Source organism: Sarcophilus harrisii, chromosome 4, assembly GCF_902635505.1.
Source record: "Sarcophilus harrisii chromosome 4, mSarHar1.11, whole genome shotgun sequence".
In the NCBI taxonomy this organism is placed as follows: domain Eukaryota; kingdom Metazoa; phylum Chordata; class Mammalia; order Dasyuromorphia; family Dasyuridae; genus Sarcophilus; species Sarcophilus harrisii.
The window spans coordinates 363,183,320-363,206,509 of NC_045429.1; the positions used below are offsets into that span (position 1 = coordinate 363,183,320).

At 36.2% G+C, this 23,190-nt stretch overlaps 1 protein-coding gene and 1 long non-coding RNA gene across 7 annotated transcripts in view; one reads left to right on the plus strand and one right to left on the minus strand.

Moving 5' to 3' along the window:
• The first annotated feature begins 291 nt into the window (after window positions 1-291).
• LOC100918637 (sodium/potassium-transporting ATPase subunit alpha-2-like) overlaps window positions 292-23,190 on the plus strand; it is a 66,061-nt gene continuing 43,162 nt past the window's right edge. For 2 of the 6 annotated variants that reach the window (XM_031966856.1, XM_031966854.1), the window contains exons 1-7: window positions 292-495; window positions 1,467-1,536; window positions 1,725-1,784; window positions 2,503-2,706; window positions 3,287-3,400; window positions 20,495-20,629; window positions 22,714-22,831. In XM_031966856.1, the coding sequence (XP_031822716.1) occupies window positions 440-495; window positions 1,467-1,536; window positions 1,725-1,784; window positions 2,503-2,706; window positions 3,287-3,400; window positions 20,495-20,629; window positions 22,714-22,831 (757 nt within the window). In that variant the 5' untranslated portion in view covers window positions 292-439. The remainder of the gene's footprint in view (window positions 496-1,466; window positions 1,537-1,724; window positions 1,785-2,502; window positions 2,707-3,286; window positions 3,401-20,494; window positions 20,630-22,713; window positions 22,832-23,190) is intronic. The other 4 variants (XM_012548003.3, XM_031966857.1, XM_031966853.1 and 1 more) reach the window with 3 other exon arrangements.
• Window positions 2,614-23,190, minus strand: part of LOC116423359 — a 33,210-nt gene continuing 12,633 nt past the window's right edge. Inside the window, exons 3-5 of the long non-coding RNA XR_004233945.1 lie at window positions 11,017-11,129; window positions 9,762-9,835; window positions 2,614-2,692 (exon numbers count right to left, since the gene is read on the minus strand). This is a non-coding gene — a long non-coding RNA (uncharacterized LOC116423359). The remainder of the gene's footprint in view (window positions 2,693-9,761; window positions 9,836-11,016; window positions 11,130-23,190) is intronic.

A 23,190-nucleotide genomic window follows, 5' to 3' on the forward strand; every position in this document is an offset into this window, starting at 1 on the left:
TAACAGGATGATCGCTTTAGAGCTAGCAGAAACGTTAGGGGTCATCTAGGACCAGCTCCCTCGTTTTACAGATGAGGAAAGGAAGATATAGAAAGATGAAGTTATTTGAATCCAGGACCCTCCATGACTAGCAGCCCCAGTCCCATAATTTCAGCCTCTTCTTCCACACTCATTTCTCCATTCTTTCTGTCTTTGGGTTTCCCTAAGCCAAAAGGGTGTCGGAGATCCCAGCCTCCTCAATAGACCCAAACTCCCCAGCCTTAACCCATAGGCAGGGGGACTGCCTGCCAGCAGCATCACTCCTGAACCCACAGGGGTTCCCTCTCAGAATGGGGGAGGGGAAGCCGGGAATGGATGGAGCAGAGCAGGTTCATCACCGCGGCAACTGGATGTCCACACTCGCAGTGGAAGAGAAGCAGGAAGCAGTTAACTTCTCAGCATGGCTAAGGAAAGTGGCCCTGACCAAGGTGTACAAATGGACAAAGCAGCCAGAAGGTCTCTGCCTACCTCTGCCCCTCCTACTCTTACTTCTCCCCCTAACTTCTCCTTTCCCTCAGGCTATTCTCCCCTGGTCTCTCTCAGATCCCTTCTTCCTCCACCCGAAATGATGACCCACCTTTGGCTTAGCCCTTCCAGCCCTTCCCTTATTATATATCATTTCCTTCACCACTCATCTCCTGCTCCCCTCACTCCTCATTGCTTAGCCCCATCACTCCCAGTCTCAATCCTTTTACCCTTACATTCTCTCATCCTCATCCTTGATCCCTTCATCTCTTCACTTCCTGACCCTCTCAATACTTGTTTTTTATTCCCTTACCCCCTTAGTCACTGATCACCTAAAACCCTATTCTCTGATTCCCCTTAGTTCCAGTTCCTGACCACCTTAATGCTTCACAACCATCCCTCACAACTTGATCCTTTATACCACTCATTCCCTCAGTTCCTGATTTCCTCACCTCTCAATTACTGACTCCTCCCCAGTCTCTGATCCCTTTCCCCACAGTACCTGACTATCCCACCCACCTCAGTCTCACACCCTCTTAACCTTACATATCAACTGTTGAAATCACTTCAGTACATCCCTGATCCCCTCAGCACATTTTGTCTTCAGCTTCTCATTCTCTTATTCCTTCAACCCCTCAGTCTCTAATCTTCCTACTCCCTGAATTACTCCATCAATTCATCCCTTCAGTCCCTAGTCTCCCCATCCACCCTCAGTCACTTCACTTTCCTCAACTTTATCAAGCCTCTAATACATCATTCAAAACCTTCACTTCCTAATTCTCATCCCTCTCATTTTCCTTATCCCTTAATGACTTCACTTCCCTATTTCTTCACTCCCATTCTCATCTCTTTTTTACTTTATTCACCCCTACTCTGAGTCATGCCCCCGGGACCTTAGATAACCATGCTATCTAGAATCATAGGCAACATTCCTCCAAATTCTCTACCCAAATTCATAATAGAAACTCTAAGAAGACTGGGAAGAAGATAAGAAAGAAAAACATGGAGGAGCTCAAGAAGGAAGTGCACATGGTAAGACCCCTCCAGAACTTGAAACAGCAAATTACCCTAAGACAGAAGCATCCCATTGACTCTTTAACACCATCCTCAAGACCTGACCTAAAATTAAAAATTCACTGTTCTCCCAATGACTATAATAGCCCTATCTGAAAAAGCAATTTGATTTCTGGACTTACTTCCTGTCTCTGCTATCCCTTCAGGATGACCATACACTGACTCTGGAGGAGTTAAGCCAAAAATATGGTGTTGATCTGACTAAGGTGAGTTAAAATCCCTTCAGGATGGGAAGAACAATGCATCCCCCCTTCCCCATTTCTAATCTGTATGTCATCCTACACACACACACACACACACACACACACACAAAACACACACACACACACACACACACACACATACTTTTTTGGTCCTCTGAGTCTCTGTCATCCCTTCCCCTTAATGTGTCTGGATTTTCAGTGTATTGGAAACCTGTTTTAGAACTATAATCATGAACATTTTTATAGTGTTTTACAATTCACAAAGCAATTTTACATCAGTTCTTTCATTTGAACTTCAAAAGCCCCATAAGATAAGCAGAACAGATATTATCTGTATTTTTAAAGTTTAGGAACCTTAAGTGACAAGCAAACATAGGTAGAACTAGAAACAAGGTCTTTTGACTAAGTCTAGTTTTTTTTTTTTTTTTAACTACTCTCTAATGATTCCAGGGGTCCTCAAACTTTTTAAATAGGGGGCCAGTTCACTGTCCCTCAGACTGTTGGAGGGCCGGACTATAATAAAAACAAAAACTTTGTTTTGTGGGCCTTTAAATAAAGAAACTTCATAGCCCTGGGTGAGGGAGATAATTGTCCTCAGCTGCCCCATCTGGCCCACAGGCCGTAGTTTGAGGACCCCTGTATAATCCTCCCATTCTTGCTGATGGTTTCTTGGCTTTCATTACTGATTCCTTGTTTACTACACCATCTCCCCTCCACCCAGGGTCTCAGCCACAAACAGGCAAAGGACAACCTGCTCCGGGATGGGCCCAACACCCTCACCCCACCTCCTACCACTCCTGAATGGGTCAAATTCTGCCGTCAACTTTTCGGGGGCTTCTCCATCCTGCTGTGGACTGGTGCCATCCTCTGTTTTTTGGCCTTCAGCATTCAGTCCTTCATGTATAAGAAACCTGAGAAAGACAATGTGAGCTTACTTATTGTCTGTTAACTTTCATAGCCTAACCCTAAAGTCCTCCTAATCCATTTAGCTGGTTCAAGCCCCTGAACCCCAAAGCATCCTCTAAATGAGCCATCTCCCAATGGTCCCATTGTCCCTAATTTATATCTCCATTCCCCTTCCTCCATTGCCACCTAGAAAATCCTATAACTCAGCTCAATGAAGAAGTAATGCCTTTTATTCACCAACTCATCTGAACATTGCAGTACTTCCCAACCTGTTTTCTCCCTTTCGGCTACTGAGGAAACTCTAGTGCTTTTGCCCCCAAGAACTAGAAGAAGAACTCTGATTCTTTCTCCACTGACATCCTCCCCTCCCCACCTCAACCTTAGGCTTTTTATCCAGGTGTTTCTTTATCTAAGTATGACTCCTCTCATTCCTCTATTCCCATCCTCCCCTTCAGATCCCTTGTCTATTATTTTCTCTACATGGTACCCTGGGGAAACCCGGATTTCATGTCAGGTCCATTGCTATATAGTGTTAGTTGCCTTCCTGAGGACAGGGAAGTTGACAAGGCTAGCCTGACCTGCTTTCTCCTACTCCCCAGCTGTTTTTGGGCTTGGTGCTGTCTTGCGTGGTCATTATCACTGGCTGTTTCTCCTATTATCAGGAAGCCAAGAGCTCTAAAATTATGGAATCATTCAAGAACATGGTGCCACAGGTAGGACTTTTTGAGGGGGAACAAAGAATAACCTAACATTTGAAAAGTCTGTTGTGGATTTGACCGTAGACTGGTGGGCCTTGAAGTGGCAGATGATGGGTGTTTAACAAATTCTTCCTATAGATTTAAATACCTTGTTTAGCTAGACATAGATCTGACAGTAAATAAGAGTTTCTGGGAATCTAGACATAGATCTGACAGTAAATAAGAGTTTCTGGGAAATGAGACCAAAGTCTATCTTCCCTGGATTCTAAACTGACTTCTCCATTCTCAGCTCAAAGGTAAGATTCTTCAAATTAGAGAATTTTTTTTTTTTTTTTTTTTTTTTTTTTTGTCTAATTCTAGTGTGAGACCCAGACTAACTGGTCCTTCTCAGGAATAGAACATTAGTGAGATAAGCTAGGAGATCTTCAAGATGTGGAAAGAAAGAAGAAAGATCCAAGAAACATTATAATGTATAAGACACTATATTAAATACTAGGCATGAAAAGATGAAAGAAGACATTTGTCTTCATGGAGAATACATAATACAGAGAAGGATGTGATCATTCAAAGCAGAAATCTACATAAAATGCTCTGAGAAATTTGAAAGGGGAGAAATTTTTTTCAGCTAGAGCACTAGAGAAGACTTTATGGAAAGGGTTGTACCTAAATTGAACTTTGAATGATTTCAAAAGACAAAATGAGTAGTACTGGAACAATGGGAATCCATTCTAGACATGGAGGATAAGAAGTCTAGAGACAAAGAAAAAATAAGTTACACAGATTAGTTGGCACATAAAGAGAGGAATGTGACAAAAGGTTGGTTGGAAGGGTAAATTAGATCTGAATTACAATGATCTTTGAATTGCTAAGAGTTTATAGTTATTTTGGTAAGTAATGAGAAATCCCTAAATGTTTTGTTTTGTTTTAAGCAGAGTTGTGGTATGAACATAGTAATGTGTTGAAGACAAATAAACAAGCTAGAGTAATGACAACAAATAGGCTCTTAGCTAAAAACTGAAGTATAGCAAGAATTTGTCTAGAGATTAAACTTAAAGGGCTATATACACTAAAAGCTTATAACTGCTTAAGAAGACTATATAAGCTAAAAATTGAGAGGGAGAAAAATGTGTATTTACATCTGCTGAACTACAGAGTCCCAGAATAACAGAACTAAAAGGAACCTTAGAAGTCATCTAGAGAGAGTAATGGTAGAATAGAAAGAATCCTAGATTTTAGAATTGAAAGACCTGGAGTTCAGTCCTAACTGTGTATAGTACTGGGAAGGACACTTACCTTCTCTTGGTTTATTTTCTACATCTATAAAATGGCCTTCCTAAAATAAGATGCCCAAAACTAAGCCCAATACTGCGCATGTGATCTGAGTAGGACAGAATAGGATGGTTTTATCACCTTTCTGATTCTAGATATTATGCATCAATATAGCCTAAAATCAAGTTAGCTTTATGACTCCTCTGTCATATTAAGTCTTACTTAATTCATTATTTATTATATTCAGTTATATTATTATTTATATATATATATTATATATTATATTATATTATATTCAGTCATGTCCAACTCTTCATGACCTTGAATACCATAGCACATCAATACTGCCCTTTGGGGTTTTCTTCTCCAGTGGATTAAGGCAAACATAGGTTAATGATTTGTCGGGGATCATACAAATAGTAAATGTCTGAGATCAAATTTGAACTCAAGAATAATCAACCTCCTTCCTTCCTTGTTGTTTAGTCATTTTTTATTCATATTTTAACCCTTCATAATCCCATTTGAGGTTTTCTTGGCAAAGATATTAGAGTGGTTTGCCATTTCCTTCTCTAACTCATTTTATAGATGAGGAAAATTGAGGCAAAAAGGGTGAAGTAATTTTTGTCCAGTGTCTCACAGCTAGCGTCTAATGTCTGATTTGAACTCAAGATGATGAGTCTTTCTGGCTCCAGTTTTGGCATTCTATCCACTGCACCACCTACTTGCCCCTTTATTTCTTACCCATTACCAAATTGTTTTGATAATTATTGCTTTGTAATATAGTTCGAGATCTGGTATTGGTAGGCTTCCTTTCTTCTAACTTTTTTTCTCATTAATTCTCCTATATTCTTAACGTTTTGTTCCTCCAGATAATGTCTAGGGCTTTTTTTTTTTTAGATCTATAAAGCAATCATTTGGTAATTTGATTGGTATGCCACTGAATAAGTAGGTTAATTTGGGTAGTATTGTCATTTTTATCATATTTGTTCAGCCTACTAATGAGCAATTAATATCTCTCCAATTATTTAGATCTATTTTTATCAGTACAAAGAGTGTTTTGGAATTGTATTCCTATTGCTCTGACTTTTAACTATGGGGTCCCAAGTATTTTATGCTTCTGAAGTTATTTTAAATTAAATGTCTATCTCTTAAGTTGAGAAAATGTTGGCGCCTACTCTGCATATTAACTATCCTATCCAAATTTATGCCATTTATAAAGGTGATCTATAGTCTTATGTCCTTTGTGTTGGGTTAAATCTAAGTGTAAGGTTGAAATCTTTTTTTTTTTAATTTACTATACTGTTTTATCATACTGTAAACTCCTTTGGGCAAGAATCATGTCACTGTTTAAAATAGCAATGGACAAAGTGCTTTGTATACACTTTAAAAAAATAATTATAACTTTTTATTGACAGTACATATGCATGGGTAATTTTTTACAACATTATCCCTTGTACTCACTTCTGTTCCAACTTTTTCCTTCCCTTCCTCCACCCCCCCTCCCCTAGATGGCAAGCAATCTTTTTTTTTTAATAACTTTTTATTAACAGAACCCATGCCAGGGTAATTTTTTACAACATTATCCCTTGCACTCACTTCTGTTCCGATTTTTCCCCTCCCTCCCTCCACCCTCTCCCTAAGATGGCAAGCAGTCCTATACATATTAATTAGGGTACAGTAGATCTGATGGCAAGCAGTCTTACACATATTAAATATGTTATAGTATATCCTAGATACAATATATGTGTGCAGAACAGTATAGTTCTCTTGTTGCACAGGAAGAATTGGATTCAGAAGGCAAAAATAACCTGGGAAGAAAAACAAAAATGCAAACAGTTCATTTCCCAGTATTCCTTCTCTGGGTGTAGCTGATTCTGTCCATCATTGATCAATTGGAACTGAATTAGATCTCTTTGTTGAAGAAATCCACTTCCATCAGAATACATCCTCATACAGTTTTGTTGTTGAAGTGTAATGATCTCCTAATTATGCTCATTTCACTCAGCATCAGTTCATGTAAGTCTCTCCAAACCTCTCTGTATTCATCCTGCTGGTCATTTCTTACAGAACAATAATATTCCATAACATTCATATACTACAATTTACTCAACCATTCTCCAATTGATGGGCATCCATTCATTTTCCAGTTTCTAGCCACTATAAACAGGGCTGCCACAAACATTTTGGTACATACAGATCCCTTTCCCTTCTTTAGTATTTAAGGTTGAAATCTTAAAGAGAACAAGACCCATTTCAAAATTTTGAATTGATATATTAGAGACATACATTATGTTTGATATAGATCAATTAATCATGACTTTTTAAACCTATTCAATTTTAAAATTTTATTTATTTAAAACAAACACAAAAGAAAAAAGCATAAAAAGAAAAAAAACTACTGCATATACATAGCAGAACATAACATTTCCATTTCAAGAAAGCCTATATATTAAATACTACACATTCTGTTCAGAGTAATCCATCTTTTCTTTGCTTTCTTGTAAATTTTCTTTTGTTTTTTGCTGTTCAATTTTTACTTTATTTTTTTTCCCCTTCTTCCTCACCCCATTTCTCACAGAGAAGGCTTCAATTAATCATGGATATATTTATATGTACACATATAGAAATATGTACACATACACACACAAATGTATATATACATACATACATATACATATGCATAAACATTTATAATCATACACATGTATACCCCTATAAATTCGCATGCATCTATTCATGTCCATACTATATTTATTTAAGATAGATAATATCATCCTTCATAAGTCCAAGTCTTTCCATATCTTTCTAAATCTACCAACTCATCATTTCCCATCCCTTGTAATATTTCAATTTTTTATTTTATTTTAAAATTATTTGTTATTTTAAATTTAAATTTACTTTAAATAGTTTAAAAGCATATAGATTAATATGGTTGGCATATATTGTAGTTTCCCTATTTTTCTCTTTTGATTAAATCTATTTTAGCTTTAACTTTGTCTGAGATCAATGATTATTACTCCTGTTTTTTTTCTTCCCAATAAATTTTATTCCTGATCATTATTATCATGATTGTACATAAAACTTATTTCCTATTTCTGCTAGTTCCTCTGTTTTACTTCTACCCACTCCCTAGCTTTGCTATTATTTAACCTACTCCCCCAGAGATCTCTCAGTTATCCTCTCCCCCAAACCTTTTTCTCCTTCTTTATCCCTTTCCCCTTAATCTATATACCTTTCAAAACCCCTTTATCCTATTCCCTCCCCCGTTATTTCTATACAAATTTAGAAGACTTATACATACCTATACATATATGTATGTATGTATGTATTGTTGCCTCTTTAACCTATTCCTGATATGAGTAGGATTTCAGAACTACCAGCCCTCCCTTCCCCATTTTATTCTTCTGTCAGTTCTTTTTTTTTTAATCTTAGCTTCCAGGTAGTTCAATTATTCTTGCTTTCTTCTCTTGATCTGTTCTCCAGATCTGTTGTTTTTCTGATAAGATGTCTCTCATTTTAACTCCCCATTTCCTATTTTTGCTCTACCATTCCCACTAGCTATTATCTTGTATCTCTCTTCTTCTCAACTCCCTGAAAAAGCTTTCTATACTCAGTGTCTTTATTGCCTTTCCTCTTATTTTCTTCTGAATTCTTCAATCTGGCTTACAGCCTCTTCTTTCAGTTGAATCTGCTTTTTACAAAATTATCAATGATCTCTTAAATTCCAAACTGAATGGCCTTTTCTCAGTTCTTATCCTTCTTAACATTCTTGAAGCATTTGATACTCTCCTCTGGGTTATTCTTTGGGTTTTCATGACACTTCATCCTTCTTTTTCTTTGCTAGAAGAAACTGATCCACAAACTATGGTGGAGTTGGGCCTTTTCTCTCTGCTTTCTCTCAATGACCTTAATAGACTCAATTATCTCTATGCACATGATCCCCAGTTCTGTATCTCCATCTCTAGACTTTCTCTGGAGCCTTAGTCATCTGTCACCAGCTTCCTATTACACCTTTCCAAATCGATGTCTTATGCTTCTCAAACTCAGCATATCACAACCAGATTTCCTTGACACAGTCCTTTTTTGGGGATGTGCAAAATTGGACTCTTTACCTGGATTTCTGCACATGCCCTGGAAAGCACTCCCAATCTAGAAATGTCTTGTCTGAGCTCCTCTAAGATTTAAATGAAAAATCATTTCCTTTCTCCCCAAATCTACTCTTCTTATGTATTTCCCCATTACTGTTAAAGATGCCACAATCTTTTCAATAACTAAAGGTGTCATCTCAGTTCTTCACTCTTTGTCACACATACACATACATATGCCAAATCTTGTCATTCCTATCTCTACAGCATCTCATATATTTGTATATATATATATATAAAATATATATATTATATATATAATATATATATGTATATAATGTTCTCTCTATTCACACAGCCATTACTCTAATTCAAGCCCTCATCACTTCTTGCCTAAATTATTCCAATAGCCAACTAATTTTTCCCTATCTTTAATCTGTCCCCATTCGATCCATTCTTTGTAAAATTTCCTAAGTTATTTTCCTAAATCCTTATGAATTTTCTACTCAGTAAACTCCAGTGGCTTCCTATTACTTCTAGGATTACATATAAACTCCTCTGGCATTTAAAATTCCTTGACATCTGGACCCTTTGGATTTTCTCAAGTCTTTTATAATACTCCCCTCTGGTCACTAGTAGTCACTATAGTTTAGTCATCCTGCATTACTACTTTAGTGTCAAGTCAGCAAGCATTTACTAGAAACCGGGCTAAGCATTAAGGAAACAAAGAAAAGTCCAAAAAGCAAAACAAAACAAACCTATTCTCAAGACCACAGGTAGGGGCGGCTAGGTGGCACAGTGGATAGGGCATTGGCCCTGGAATCAAGAAGAACTGAGTTCAAGTCCAGCTTCAGACATACTTACTAGCTGTGTGAACCTGGGCAAGTCACTTGACCCCAATTGCCATAGTAGGGGGAGAGGGAGGGAAGAACCCCAACAGGTAGCAGGCACTCTTTAGGGACTCAATATGCCGCCAGGTGGCGCCCTGACCTTTCTCAGACATGCAAAATTAAACTGTTTACCTGAATTTCTGCACATGCACTGGAAAGCATTCCCAATCTAGAAATGTCCTGTCTGGACTACTCTTGGGACCAATCTATGATTTAAAGTGAAAAATCATTAGCATATTTCACGGCTCCCAACCCACTAAGATTCTTACCTCTTTCCCACCTATATGGAGTCCCTAAAATGACTCATAATATAGAGTATCTTTAATGGATAAAATCTGCATTTTAAAGGATATAATATTAAGTCTTCAAGCAGTTGAGTGACTTCTGCACTGATTCTAGCAGTGATAAGTAAGCCCTTGTGTTAAGGCAATAAAGGACTTTTATAGAAGAGCAAGATTAAACATTGTCCCCCCCTTCTCTCCCCCCCCCCCCTTCCAATTTCAGAATCATAAGTAGGGGAAATAACAAAGTCTTTCCTAACAAGTGGTAATGCACACTTAGGTCCTGTAGAAATAACTGAAGCTTCCTAGATGAATTCTGGGATCCAAACAACCAATGGAAGTCTCTAATATACCCTTGTATTTCTTTATTTTTTTAATTTAATTTAATTTAAAGCTAGGGTTTCATCATCTTAAGCGTGGTTTTTTACTCTAAGTCTCTTCTGAAGAGTTTCTATGCAGTTGACTGACGTTCCAATTTTGTTGGCAGTTGGCTCCTTCCTCCAATCTCCAGAAACCCAGGAGGATGGGAGAGAATACATACAGTTCTATGTCATATCTTTTAAAATCCCCCTACCCCTGCCTCATCTTGAGTGTTACTATCTATCACAATAGTCTGAGCTAATCCTTTATGACAGTAGAATCATTGTACCACTTGTTCTATTTCTGTTTCTATGGCATCTTAACAAAAATGAAAGAAAAAACAAGTACCTTGTTACAACCAGCTGTTACATATGTGGCGGTATCTGAGACCATGAGTTTTATTGCTGAATATTTTAATTACTAGTCCTCTCTACTAATATTTTATTTCCATATCATACACTTTGGCATCTTGCTTGGTCATTCTATACAATGTTTTCTCCCCTAAGCCTTTCCATTTTAATTTGAAAGTCCTTATCAGATTTGCAAAGTTTCAGATAAATAAATTTTTATGAGCATTCATTGAGTATATTTTATCCTAGACTAGGAGCCCATCATTCCTTTTAGTAGCAGAAGCTCCTTCTTCCTGAGAGGGTCCAGCTCTCTCCTTTATAGAAAAAGCTTCTACACTGTTAGCTCCAAATATTCAGTGATGTTTCTTGTCTTCCATTTTCATATCACATTCTTACATTTTCCAAACTCTTGACACAGTTTAGGATCCCCCTCTGCTTCTCCACACCTTTCTTCCTACTGGAAGCACTTCTTCCATTCTTTCAAGGCATACTTCCTTCTCCATGATACCCTAGAGTAGAAAAGAATCCTCTTAGCTCATTCACACTCTTTTCCCCTAGGAGATAGACCAATCTGCTGTTGTCACTGACCAAAAATGGCCCATCTTCTTCAAATACCTGCAAATTTTTCCTTGCTCTTTCTAATTTTTGGAATGGTGAATCTTAGTCCTCTGCCCTTCTTGCTGGTAGCTCTTATGGTTAAGTTTCATAGTAAAATGTTATGGCAAACTGTTTGTCTGTTTTATCTATTTACCACAAAAGGGATTCTAGAATAAGGCTTTATTATTTATAACAAGTTTTATACCTTTCTCTGTAATGTGATGCCAGCTTGCTCATTTATTTTTAATTCATAATTAGCAAATTTCTATTGTGCTTCAAGAGCTAGGAGGCCCCTATCCACCACCTCAAAGATCTGTTATGGGCTGTATTAGATTTAGATTCATTCTGGATAGAGCCAACCCCTATGGGAACAGGTTTTTCTCTTCTGTCTTTGCCCCCTACTCTTGGAAAGTAATCAAGTCTGAGTAGGCCTCATGTCTAACGTTTCCCAGTATGTGGATAACAAAATCCTTTCTAGAAAAGAGCCTCAAGATACCATGAGAACATCACAGTAGAAGTCACAGCTGATTATGTCCTCTGCCACATAAACTGCTTAAAATACAAAAAAGTTATGGACATAGACTGATGTATGAAACAGAAATCATCTCAAATAACCCATTAAACCCATTATACTCCTTACAGAAAGTAAAGCCAACTTTGTGGAATAGTGGAACTGATTATCATTTTCATCTTAAGCCTGCTTTAATTAAGCAACTCAAATCCTGCTAGCCAGAACATAGTTCTCTTGATTTCTTCAAGAGAATTCCTATTGTGCAAGAGTATCCAAGAAATAATCATCCTTTCCTCTGAGGATTGATGCAATTGTTGCAGGTATCATCTTCTGGACAGCCAGTAACAGATTAAGGAACATTCTTTTTAAAAAAAAATTATTGAAGCTTTTTATTTTTAAAACGTGTGCAAGAATAATTTTTCACCATTGACCCTTCCAAAGCCTTGTGTTCCAATTCCCCCTCCTTCCCCCCATCTCTTCCCCTAGATGGCAAGAAATCCAATATATGTTAAACATGGTAAAAAAAAAATGTAAATACAATATAGGCATATATATTTATACAATTATCTTGATGCACAAGAAAAATCAGATCAAAAAGGAAAAAAATGAGAAAGAAAATAAAATTCAATATTATTCTGTAAGAAACAACCAGCAGGATGATTTCAGAGAGGCCTGGAGAGACTTGCATGAACTGATGCTAAGTGAAATGAGCAGAACCTGGAGATCATTATATAAGGAAACAACAAGAATATACAATGATCAATTCTGATGGACATAGCTCTCTTCAACAATGAGATGATTCAAACCAGTTCCAATGATCTTGTGATGAAGAGAGCCATCTACACCCAGAGAGAGGACCATGGGAACTAAGTGTGAACCACAACATAGCATTTTCATTCTTTTTGTTGTTGTTTGCTTGCATTTTGTTTTCTTTCTCGGGTTTTTTTTCCTTCTTGATCTGATTTTTCTTGTGCAGCAAGATAACTATATAAATATATGTATATATATTATATATATATATATATATATATTGGATTTAACATATTTAACATGTATCGGACTATCTGCCATCTAAGGTAAGGGGTGTGGGGAAGGAGAGGAAAATTTGGAACAGAAAGTTTTGCAAGAGTCAATGTTGAAAAATTACCCATGCATATCTTTTGTAAATAAAAAGCTTTAATACAAAAATTAAATTTAAAAAAGAATACTAAATCCTGTAAACATCCAAACAAAATCTACAAGGACATAAAAAAATGAAAAAATAAAAAATAAAATAAAATTCAAGCAAACAACAAAAGAAGTGAAAATGCTATGTTGTGATTCATACTCAGTTCCTATAGACCTCTCTCTGGGTATAGATGGCCCTCCATCAATGATCATCCTAAGATCATTGGAACTGGCCTGAATTGTCTCACTGTTAAAAAGAGCCACATACATTAGAATTGAACATTGTATAAACTTGCTGTTGCCCTGTATAATGATCTCCTGGTTCTGCTCATTTCATTTAGTATCAGTTCATGTAAGTCTCTCCAGGCTTCTCTGAGATCATCCTGTTGATCATTTCTTACACAATTTCTTACACATTCTAATAATATTCCATAACATTCATAAACCATAATTTATTCAGCCATTCTCCAATTGATGGGCATCCACTCAGTTTTCAGTTTCTTGCCACTATGAAAAGGGCTGCCACAAATATTCTTGCACATTAAAATCTCTTTGGAATATAGGCCCAATAGAAACACTGCTGGATCAAAGGCTATGCACCTTTTGATAACTTTTTGAGCATAGTTCCAAATTGCTCTCCAGAATGGTTAGGTCAGTTCACAACTCCACCAACAATGTATTAGTGCCCCAGTTTTCCCACATCTTTTTCAACATTTGTCATGATCTTTTCTTGTCATTTTAGCCAATCTGAGAGGTGTGTAGACAAAGGAATTTTCAAACTCATCTCCTTTTTTCAGGATGCATGTTTATAGACATGTATCCAAGGCAAAAAAACAGAGAAGCAGTCAGGAATTGGAAGTCCTGTATCAGCTCTACCTAGGCAAGCATGTATTCCCACTGCCATCAAAAATTCTGAAAGTCTTCCCCTCCCAGATTTATTCTTTTATGAAGACAAAATAGGCCATCTTTTACCTCAATTATAATCTAGCCTTTAATTAGCAAATGGGTGTTGCCTCAAACAAGCTGAGATTTGGGAAATACCTAAGTTTAAAAGGCTAAGGTCTTTCACTGCATCCAGAGCCATTTCTAATCATCTTGAGCTATGTCTTACCATTGAATTCCAACAACTGTGGAGGACAGAATGAAGCCAATGACTTTGCACAGCCCTGCCTCGCTTAAATCCAATTCACTTGCCAGTCAAGACATCACTCTCCTGGTGTCATTGGTTCCCCTCAAGAACAAAAGACGAACAAGAACAATAATGCCCTTGAGAGTGGAAGAGGAGAGAAATTCTCTTTTTAAAAGTTATTGCAAAAAGTCCAAAGGAGAGAAGGCACTAGAAAAGTTTCAAAAAGAAAAGGGCCCAAAGAAGTGGAACTGTTTGTCCTCATTCTTCTTAGATACTATGGAGTGGGGGGATGGTTTTATTTTGACTCAATCACTAATCATCTTCAGCCCCAGTCATAGGGTTCAATCTGGAGCTGCTTTGTCCTTTCATTGAAGCAGCAGAGCACATGTCAGTTCCATGGCTGATGTCACAGTTCAGGAATGCTGGCATTCTCTTGATCACCCTACTTTACTCCTAAAATCCTGGGTTTTTTTTCCTTTTCACTTAACAAATTTCAGGTATTTATCTCTACATTGTACTTTTTGAGTGAAATGTGATTTCAGAATTCTATCAAGGATCTTTGAGAAAAAGTGGCAAGGAATTGGAAAAGAAACAAATATTCCACTTTTCTAAAAGGAGTTAAACTATAGATGATGAGTTTAATGTTGACTCTTGGTAAAATTTTAAGACTATTATTAAAGAGATGTTTTATAAGCTCTTGAAAGAGAAAAGGTAATAATAGTTAATAACTGTGGTTTTTTTAAGAACAAGTTTACACTACTTTATCACTGAAAGTGTTGAATTAGAAGCTATACATAATGTTGAGTCAGCAAGTTGGCACAGTGAATAGTGTGTCAGGCCTGGAATCAAGAAGACTTCACTGTGTGACACTATACACATTTAACTCTTTTTGTCTCATTTCCTCATCTGTAAAATAAGCTGGAGAAGAAAATGGCAAACCCCTCCAGTATCTTTCCAAATCCAAACAAACCCAAATGGGGTCAGAGAAAGTTGGTCACCACTGAAAAACAATATAACAAAAAATATATAACATTCTTATACTGGTCAGGAAATTAGATTGATTTCTAAGTCTCATGAGATGCCATGAGAGACTGATTTCATTGATTTTTAGACAGAATTACTAGACTAGTAAGTAGAAGCAATACAATGCAATGGACAGAAATTGTCATTACTAATAATACAGGTGGATTAGGTAAGTTTTGATCTGGCTTAATAAGAAGTTCAAAGAGCAATGACTAATGAACTGATGTTAATCTAGAGAGTGGAGTCACTAATGGAGAGCCCCAGATTTCTGTTCCACAAAATATTGTGTTTAATGTTTTTTAGAACAAATTGGAGGAAGAAACAATTGGCCATCAAATTTGTAGATGACAGCTAAAAGGGGTAGAGAATTATTGGATAAAAGAACGCAGGTTCAAAAATATCTTCACAGGCTGGAGTGGGTAAACTGAAGCAAACAAAGTTAGCAAAGCGAATAAAGTAAAATATAATAGGTAAAAGACTCCAAAAATCAACACCAAAAATTCAGAAAAGGATGGGGGTGTGGAAAGAGACATATTTCAAAAGTAGATCATGTGATACATACGAGATTCAAGAGAAAGAAAAAAAAGTCATTGTGATCTTAGGCACCAATAGAATTATTATGTTCTGTATGCATACAATATGCATATTATATGCATGGGGCTATGTTGTTGACAAGCAAAAAGAGTATCCAAAGGAGGACAAGCAGAATAATGAAGGGTCTCATGAGCATTCCACAAAGAACATTTTTGAAGGAACTAGGATATTTACACTGAAGAAGACTTAAGGGAGAAGATCTTAAGAGCATTTGAAAGGCTATCAACTTGTAAAGAAATTAGACTTATTCTTCTTGGCTCTAGAACACAGAACTAGGAGCAAAGGGTGGATGTTGCAAAGATTTAGTTATGATATAAAGAGGGCAGCTAGATGCCACGGTGGATAGAGTGCCAGGCCTAGAATCAGGAATGTTCATCTTTCTGAGTTCAAGTATGATCTCAGATACTTACTAGTTATGTGATCCTGGGCAAGTCACTTAACTCTGCTTATCTCAGTTTTTCTTCTATAAAATGATCTTAAAAAGAAAATGGCAAACCACTCCAATCTCTTTGCTAAGACAACCCTAAATGAGGTTATGAAGAGTCAGACAGAACTGAACAACAACAAAAAATAAAAGAGAAAAATCTTTGGGTTGCTTCAGAAAAAAAAAAAATTGTTCCCCTTCACTGGAGCTTTTCTAGAAAAAACCTAACTGTTGTTCACTGTTATAACTGTGTTGTAGAATATTTTGCTCATGTATGAACTGAATTAGTTAGAGGAGAGGGTGGGAAAAGGAGGCTGGAAGGAAAGGACAATAAGGTGGTTAATAAGGAAGCCATGAAGGAGATGACCAAAAGGGAGAAAATGAAGTCTGGCTGAGGCTTTCTTGAAAGAGTGTTCTAGGAGATATAGTCACCAATCAAAAGATCAGGGCTCCAGAGCAAAAGTTCTTCCAGAGCATGACCTCTAATGACATGACATGACATGACATCTAATATGGATGACAAAGTGATTGGTGGTGAGGCTATGAAGGAGGTGGCCAGAGAAACCAGCATTTCAAATATCAAAGACAAATTAGACATATTCTTCTTGGTTTCTGAATGCATATCAGGACCAATGAAAAGTAGTTTTTGGTTCAACATAAAGAAAAATTTCCTGACAGTTAGAGAAGGGACTTTAAGAACATGATAAGTTATTATCTCAGGAGGTCTTGAAGCAGAGTCAGATTTTCATTTGTCCAAGGTGTTGTAGATATGATTAATGCTTTCAATTGATGTTCTTTGAGATCCTTTCTAATTTATCATTCTATGATCTAAGAGAGCTGAGGCAGCAGTGTGAAGAATGGATTAGGAAGGAAATACTGGAAACAAGAACAGTCAAGAAGTTATGTATCAAATGATCTCTCTTTGCAGATGACATAATGATATACTTGGAAAATCCCAAAGACTCGACTAAAAAGTTAGTTGAAACAATAATTTTAGCAAAGCATCAGGGTATAAAGAAAATCTACATGAATTATTTGCATTTCCTATATCACAAACAAACCCCTGCAAAAAGAAATAGTAAGAGACACCACATTTAAAATAACTTTAGATAGTATAAAATATCTGGGAGTATACCTGCCAAACAAATCCATATAACTATATACAATATAAACTATATAACTATCATTTACATACTATATAAACTATATAAAATTATTAAAAAAACTTTTATGCAATAAAATTAGATTTAAATAGAGAAATATGATTTTTTCATGGGTAGGCAAAGCCAATATTATAAAAATATAATTTTACTCAATTTATATATTCAATGTCATGACAATTAAACTACCAAAAAATTTGACTAAATTTTAAAAAATAATAATAAAATTCATTTGGAAGAACAAAAAATCAAAAATACCAAAGGAAATTATAAAAAAAAAAATGAAGGAGGTTCAGCAATGCTCAGATCTTAAAACCGTTTTATAAAGCGGCAATTCTCAAACTATCTGGTACTGCCTAAGAAATATAAAGATAGGTTAATGGAATCAAGGAGACATACACATTTTAGTAGCAAAGAAATATAATAACCTTGTATTTGACAAATGTTACTACTTAAGATTTTGATATTGAGATTCATTATTTGGTTAAAAAAATATATTGGGAAAATTAGAAAGCAGTGTGACAGAAAATAGACATGGACCCAAATCTTACACCATATGACATAATAAAGATATATTTTTTTAAACTGAGGAACAGACTCTTGCTCATCTTATTAACTCATGTATCTTTGCTTATCTTGTTTATCAGACATGTATAGGTGAAAAATTTTATGAATAAACAAAAGGTACAGAGCATTGTGAAGTGTAAAAGAATAATTTTGATTACATTAAAATAAAAAGGATTTGTACAAATAAAACAAATGTAGCTAAGATCAGAAAAAAAAACAGAAAATTGGGGGCAATTTTATAGACAGTTTATCAGATAAAGGTCTTATGTCTAAAATATACAAAGAATTTTGTCAAATATATAAGAATACAAAAAATTCCCCTATTGATAAATGGAATGAAAAATGAAGAAATCAAAACATTTTGTGGTCACATAAAAATGCTCTAAATTATTATTGATTAGAGAAATGCAAATTAAAACAACCTTAATATATCATTTTATATCTATCAGTTTGGCTAAAATGAGGGGAAAGCAACAAATGTTGAAGAAGATATGGAAAATTTAGGACATCATATCACTGTGAGTGGAATTGTAAACTGATCCGACTATTTGAAAAGCAATCTGAAATTTTGCTCAAAGGGTTATTAAACTGCATACCCTTTGACACAGCAACACCAGTACTAGGTCAATTTCCAAAGATGATTAAGGGAAAAAGACAAGAACCAATGTGTTCTAAAATACTTATAGCAATTCTCTTTGTGGTAGCAAAGAATTGGACATTTCTGGGATGATTATCAATTGGGGAATGACTGAACAAGTTGTGACATATGATTGTGATGGAATACTACTTTATTATAAGAAATGATGAGCTCAATGATTTTTGAAAAATAAGGGTAGACTTGCATGAAATTATGAAGAGCAAAATGAGCAGAACCAAAAGAACACTGTATATAGTAATAGCAATATTATTTTAAGGACAACTTTGAGTGAATAAATAATTTTGATTGTTAAAAATAACCAAATTAATAACAATGGACACATGAAAGAAGATACTTATTTGCATCCAGAGAAAGAACTGATAAATAGTAGTAGTATACAATGATTTTACACACATATTTGTGTATTTCTAGACGCAGAGGGTGAGGGGAGTGAAGAAAAAGAAAAAAAAAAGAAATTTACATAACTATTATATATTTAAAAGAAATAGCAAGTTGTAAATAATAGATTTGCAGTTTTATATGCAATCATCTTTTTAAAAACTATGCTATGGGGGCAACTAGGTGGCACAGTGAATAGAGCACCAGCCTAAAGTCAGGAGGACCTGACTTCAAATCTGGCCTCAGACACTTACCACCTTCCTGGCTGTGTAATCCTGGGTAAATCACTTAACCCCAATTGCCCCAGCAAAACAATAAACAAACAAATAAATGAATGAATAAAAAATAAATAAATAAACAGATAAATAAACAAATGAATGAATAAATATAAATAAATGAATGAATGAATAGATAAATAAATGCAACTTTAAAATAAAAATAATGGGCATATGGAGAACAGCAAGAAAGACAGTTTATCTAGAATGTACAATGTATGAGGAGGTTATGAAAGAGTTTGTGAAAGCAGTCAGTAGAGATCAATTGGAACCATATTTTAAGGGCTTTGAATGTCAAGAAGTCCGTATTTTGTCTCAGAAGTGAAAGGGAGCCACAGAAGTTTCTTGGGTAGAGGTGTGACATGGTTGGATATGTGCAAGCAGAGAGATTGAGCCCATCTTTCCTGCCTCAGTCTTTCAACGCAGAATCACTGGGCTAAAAATAAAAGTTATTTAGGTCATCCAATGCTTAAATGGTTTGACTTCCCCTAAAAAGAGTCTTCCCCATAGACTTCTGTAACAAAGGACCTCTACCCACAAAAAGATATTCCTTTCCCCTAGCAGAGAAACTCTAAAAAAGTAAATTAACCTGGGCAGATACCCCTTGAAACAGATCACTCTTAAGAGAATTGCCTCAGAAAACAAAAGGGAAGTCATTGCTTCCCTTTCAAAGTCAGAGTCAGCTCAGCACACTTAGGGAGACTAGGGAAGAAACTGGTCGGGTTCTACAGCAACAATTAGATCAGCCACCCAGGGTAGAGAGTATAGTCAATTGGTCTGAGGTCTTTTGCTCTAGCCATAGTTATGCTGATCAGAGCATTTTTAGAGTTTGTAGCAAGTTACACATTCTCAGATGCTAAAGTGAGTCTTGACTGGGTTTTAGCATCAAGCCTATGGCTTCCTCTACCTTGAATCTTTATGCCCAGGCTGGTTTTTATGTGTGATAATAAAAGAGGGATCTGGAAATGGGACTCAAGGTATATGGGAATGAGACTATACATTGGGGGAAATGAGACAGCAAACATAATTCAGTATTTCTGGAATCTAGAGATTCACAGAGTAAGAATTGGAGAAGTTAGACTGGAGGGACATGTTAACTATAGGCAAGGGAAGTCTTAAGTTGAAAGAGATATTTAATGGAAAAGTTTATGGCATCAAACAGCCCCAAAGCGACCATTAGCATCATGGTGTGGCAGCATCCCTTTCAATAATCAGAGCCCACATAGTTGAAAATGTTCTGGCTTAGATTTCTATCAGCAGGTTACTATTTGAGAAGTGAATTGGATGAAATTTTTAATAGTCTAATCCCATATAAGTGAAATTCAGCTAAAGAGGAAATTCAATGATAGGAGGAGGAAACCTTGACATAACCTCCAATTATTTCTCCACAGCAAGCCATAGTGATTCGGCAGGGGGAGAAGATGCAGATCCATGTACAAAATGTGGTTCGGGGAGACTTGGTGGAGGTGAAAGGCGGGGACCGAATTCCTGCTGATCTCCGGGTCATCTCTGCCCAAGGATGTAAGGTGAGTCTGGCGGCCCCAGAGGGACTAGTTGAGGTGCCCTTCATTAGGATGGGGTTAAAGAATCTTAGTGGGTTCAAAGCAAACCCAATAGACTTTGGACAGAAAAATGCCATCTGCATCCAGAAAAAGGAGAGTGAATGTAAATCAACACATGCTACGTTCACTTTTTTTTTTCTATTTTTTTTAATCTCTCCCATGTTTTTTCTCTTTTTGCTGTGAATTTTCTGTCCCAACAAGATTCATAAAGCAATGTGTGTTAAAAATTAAAAAAAAAAAAAGAATCTTAGCAGGCATTCTCCAACTGACAGACAGATTTCAGATAAAGTAATTAAAACCATTTCTAGTCATATGGGGAAAAAATGCTCTAAATCGTTCTTGGTTAGAGAAAAGCAAATTAAGACAGTTCTGAGATACTACTACACACCTCTCAGATTGGGTAAGATGATAGGAAAAGATAATGACAAATGTTGGAGGAGATGCGGGAAAACTGGAATATTGAGACATTGTTGGTGGGGCTGTGAATTGATCTAACCATTCTGGAGAACAATTTATAATCATGTCCAAAGGACTATCAAACTATCCCAAAGAAATTATAAAAAGGGAAAAAGGACCCACATGTGCAAAAATGTTTGTAGCAGTTCTTTTTGTAGTGGCAAGGAACTAGAAAGTGAATGGATGCCCATCAATTGGGGAATGGCTGAATAAATTATGGTATATGAGTGTTAAAGAATATTACTATTCTATAAAAACAATCAGTAGGATGATTTCAGAAAGGCCTGGAGAGACTGGCATGAATTAATGCTAAGTGAAGTGAATAGAATCAAGAGAACATTGGTTTGGGTTTTTTTGTTTGTTTGTTTGTTCTGGGGTTTTTTGCTGAGGCAATTGAGGTTAAGTGACTTGCCCAGGGTCACACAGCTAGGAAGTGTTAAGTTTCTGAGGTCACATTTGAACTCAGGTCCTCCTGACTTTAGGGCTGCTGCTCTATCCACTGCGCCACCTGAATACTCCAGAGAACATTATACATAACAACAAGATTATGTGATGATCAGCTCTGATGTTCATGGCTCTTTTCAACAATAATGTGATTTAGGCCAATTTCAATAGATTTATTATGGAGAGAGCCATCTGCATTTAGAGAAGGGACTAAAGGGACTGAATGTGGATCGCAATATAGTATTTTCACCTTTTTGTTGTTTGCTTGCTTTTTTTCTTATTTTTTTCCTTTTTAATCTTTTTTTTTGTGCAGCATGATAAAAATGGAAATATATATAGAAGAATTACACATGTGTAAAATAAGTATATTGAATTACTTACTGTGTAGGGGAAAGGGGTAGAGAAAGGGAGGGAAAAAATTTGGAACATAAAGTTTTGCCAAGGGTGAATGTTGAAAACTATCTTTACATATATTTTGAAAATAAAAAGCTATTTTTAAAAAATCTTAGCAAGGTGGTAAGGATGCAAAACTAGAGAGAATAGAACTATGGTATTGTTATAGACTCAGGAAAGAGAACTGTGATTTTGAAGATTATAAGAGAGGAAATCATCCAGTGAATCAAGAGGTGGTAGCATATTCTATATTTATGCCTGATAGTATGGATATCTCAATATTTATAACTTTCATCCACTTTGGTAGTCTTTAAGCAGAGGTTCCATTTAGATCATGTTAGGGTATATCATAGTAGGGATTCTTTTTGCATATGGGTTAGACTCCTGGATATTTGCTGCCATACCTTTCAGTTCTCAAAATCTATAATTCCAGGACAATGTATGTATGTGCACCCTGTTTTTACTGGCATATATATGAGCCCCTGTGTGTATTTAGTTCCCAGAACCCTCCCTTGTAAAATAACTCTATATGAATAAACATATATACATATATGTTCATGTACATATATATTCAGCATATATATTTATGCATTGTGTGGTGTCTCTTCTAAATATATATATATATATATAAATTCCCTAAAAGTCAGAGACTTTGCTTTTTCTCTTTGGCTCTTCGGCACCTAATAAATATTTATTAATTGTTCTGTGTATCTCTCTCACATGTGCTGATGACCTATTTTTCTTTTTCATCTCAGGTTGATAATTCATCTCTGACTGGCGAGTCTGAGCCACAAAGCCGTTCTCCCGATTTCAGTGACCCCAATCCCCTAGAAACCCGTAACATCTGCTTCTTCTCCACCAACTGCGTTGAAGGTGAAGTTTGTATGATAGCTCCCTTAATCCAACTGAGATTTAAGATCCACCATTAAGTGTTAATGATATTCTCATCTGCTAACTAATTAGCAAAGCAGAAAAAGCAGATAAGGGAGCAGTGGTTTGGATTCCATTTCATTCACCCTTCTCAGCAGATAGTTTTAATATTTTACCAAATCCTCTATCCAGAAAGGAAAATTTCTCTACTTGTGAGGTACACTGGGTCACAAAAGGGGGGAAGGAGGACCTGACAAGTGGAGGACATGGAGAAAATATAATTCATCCAGAAGAGGGCAGCAAGGATAGTGAGGGGAATGAAGACCATATCAAATGAAAATCAGAGGAAGGACCTGAACATG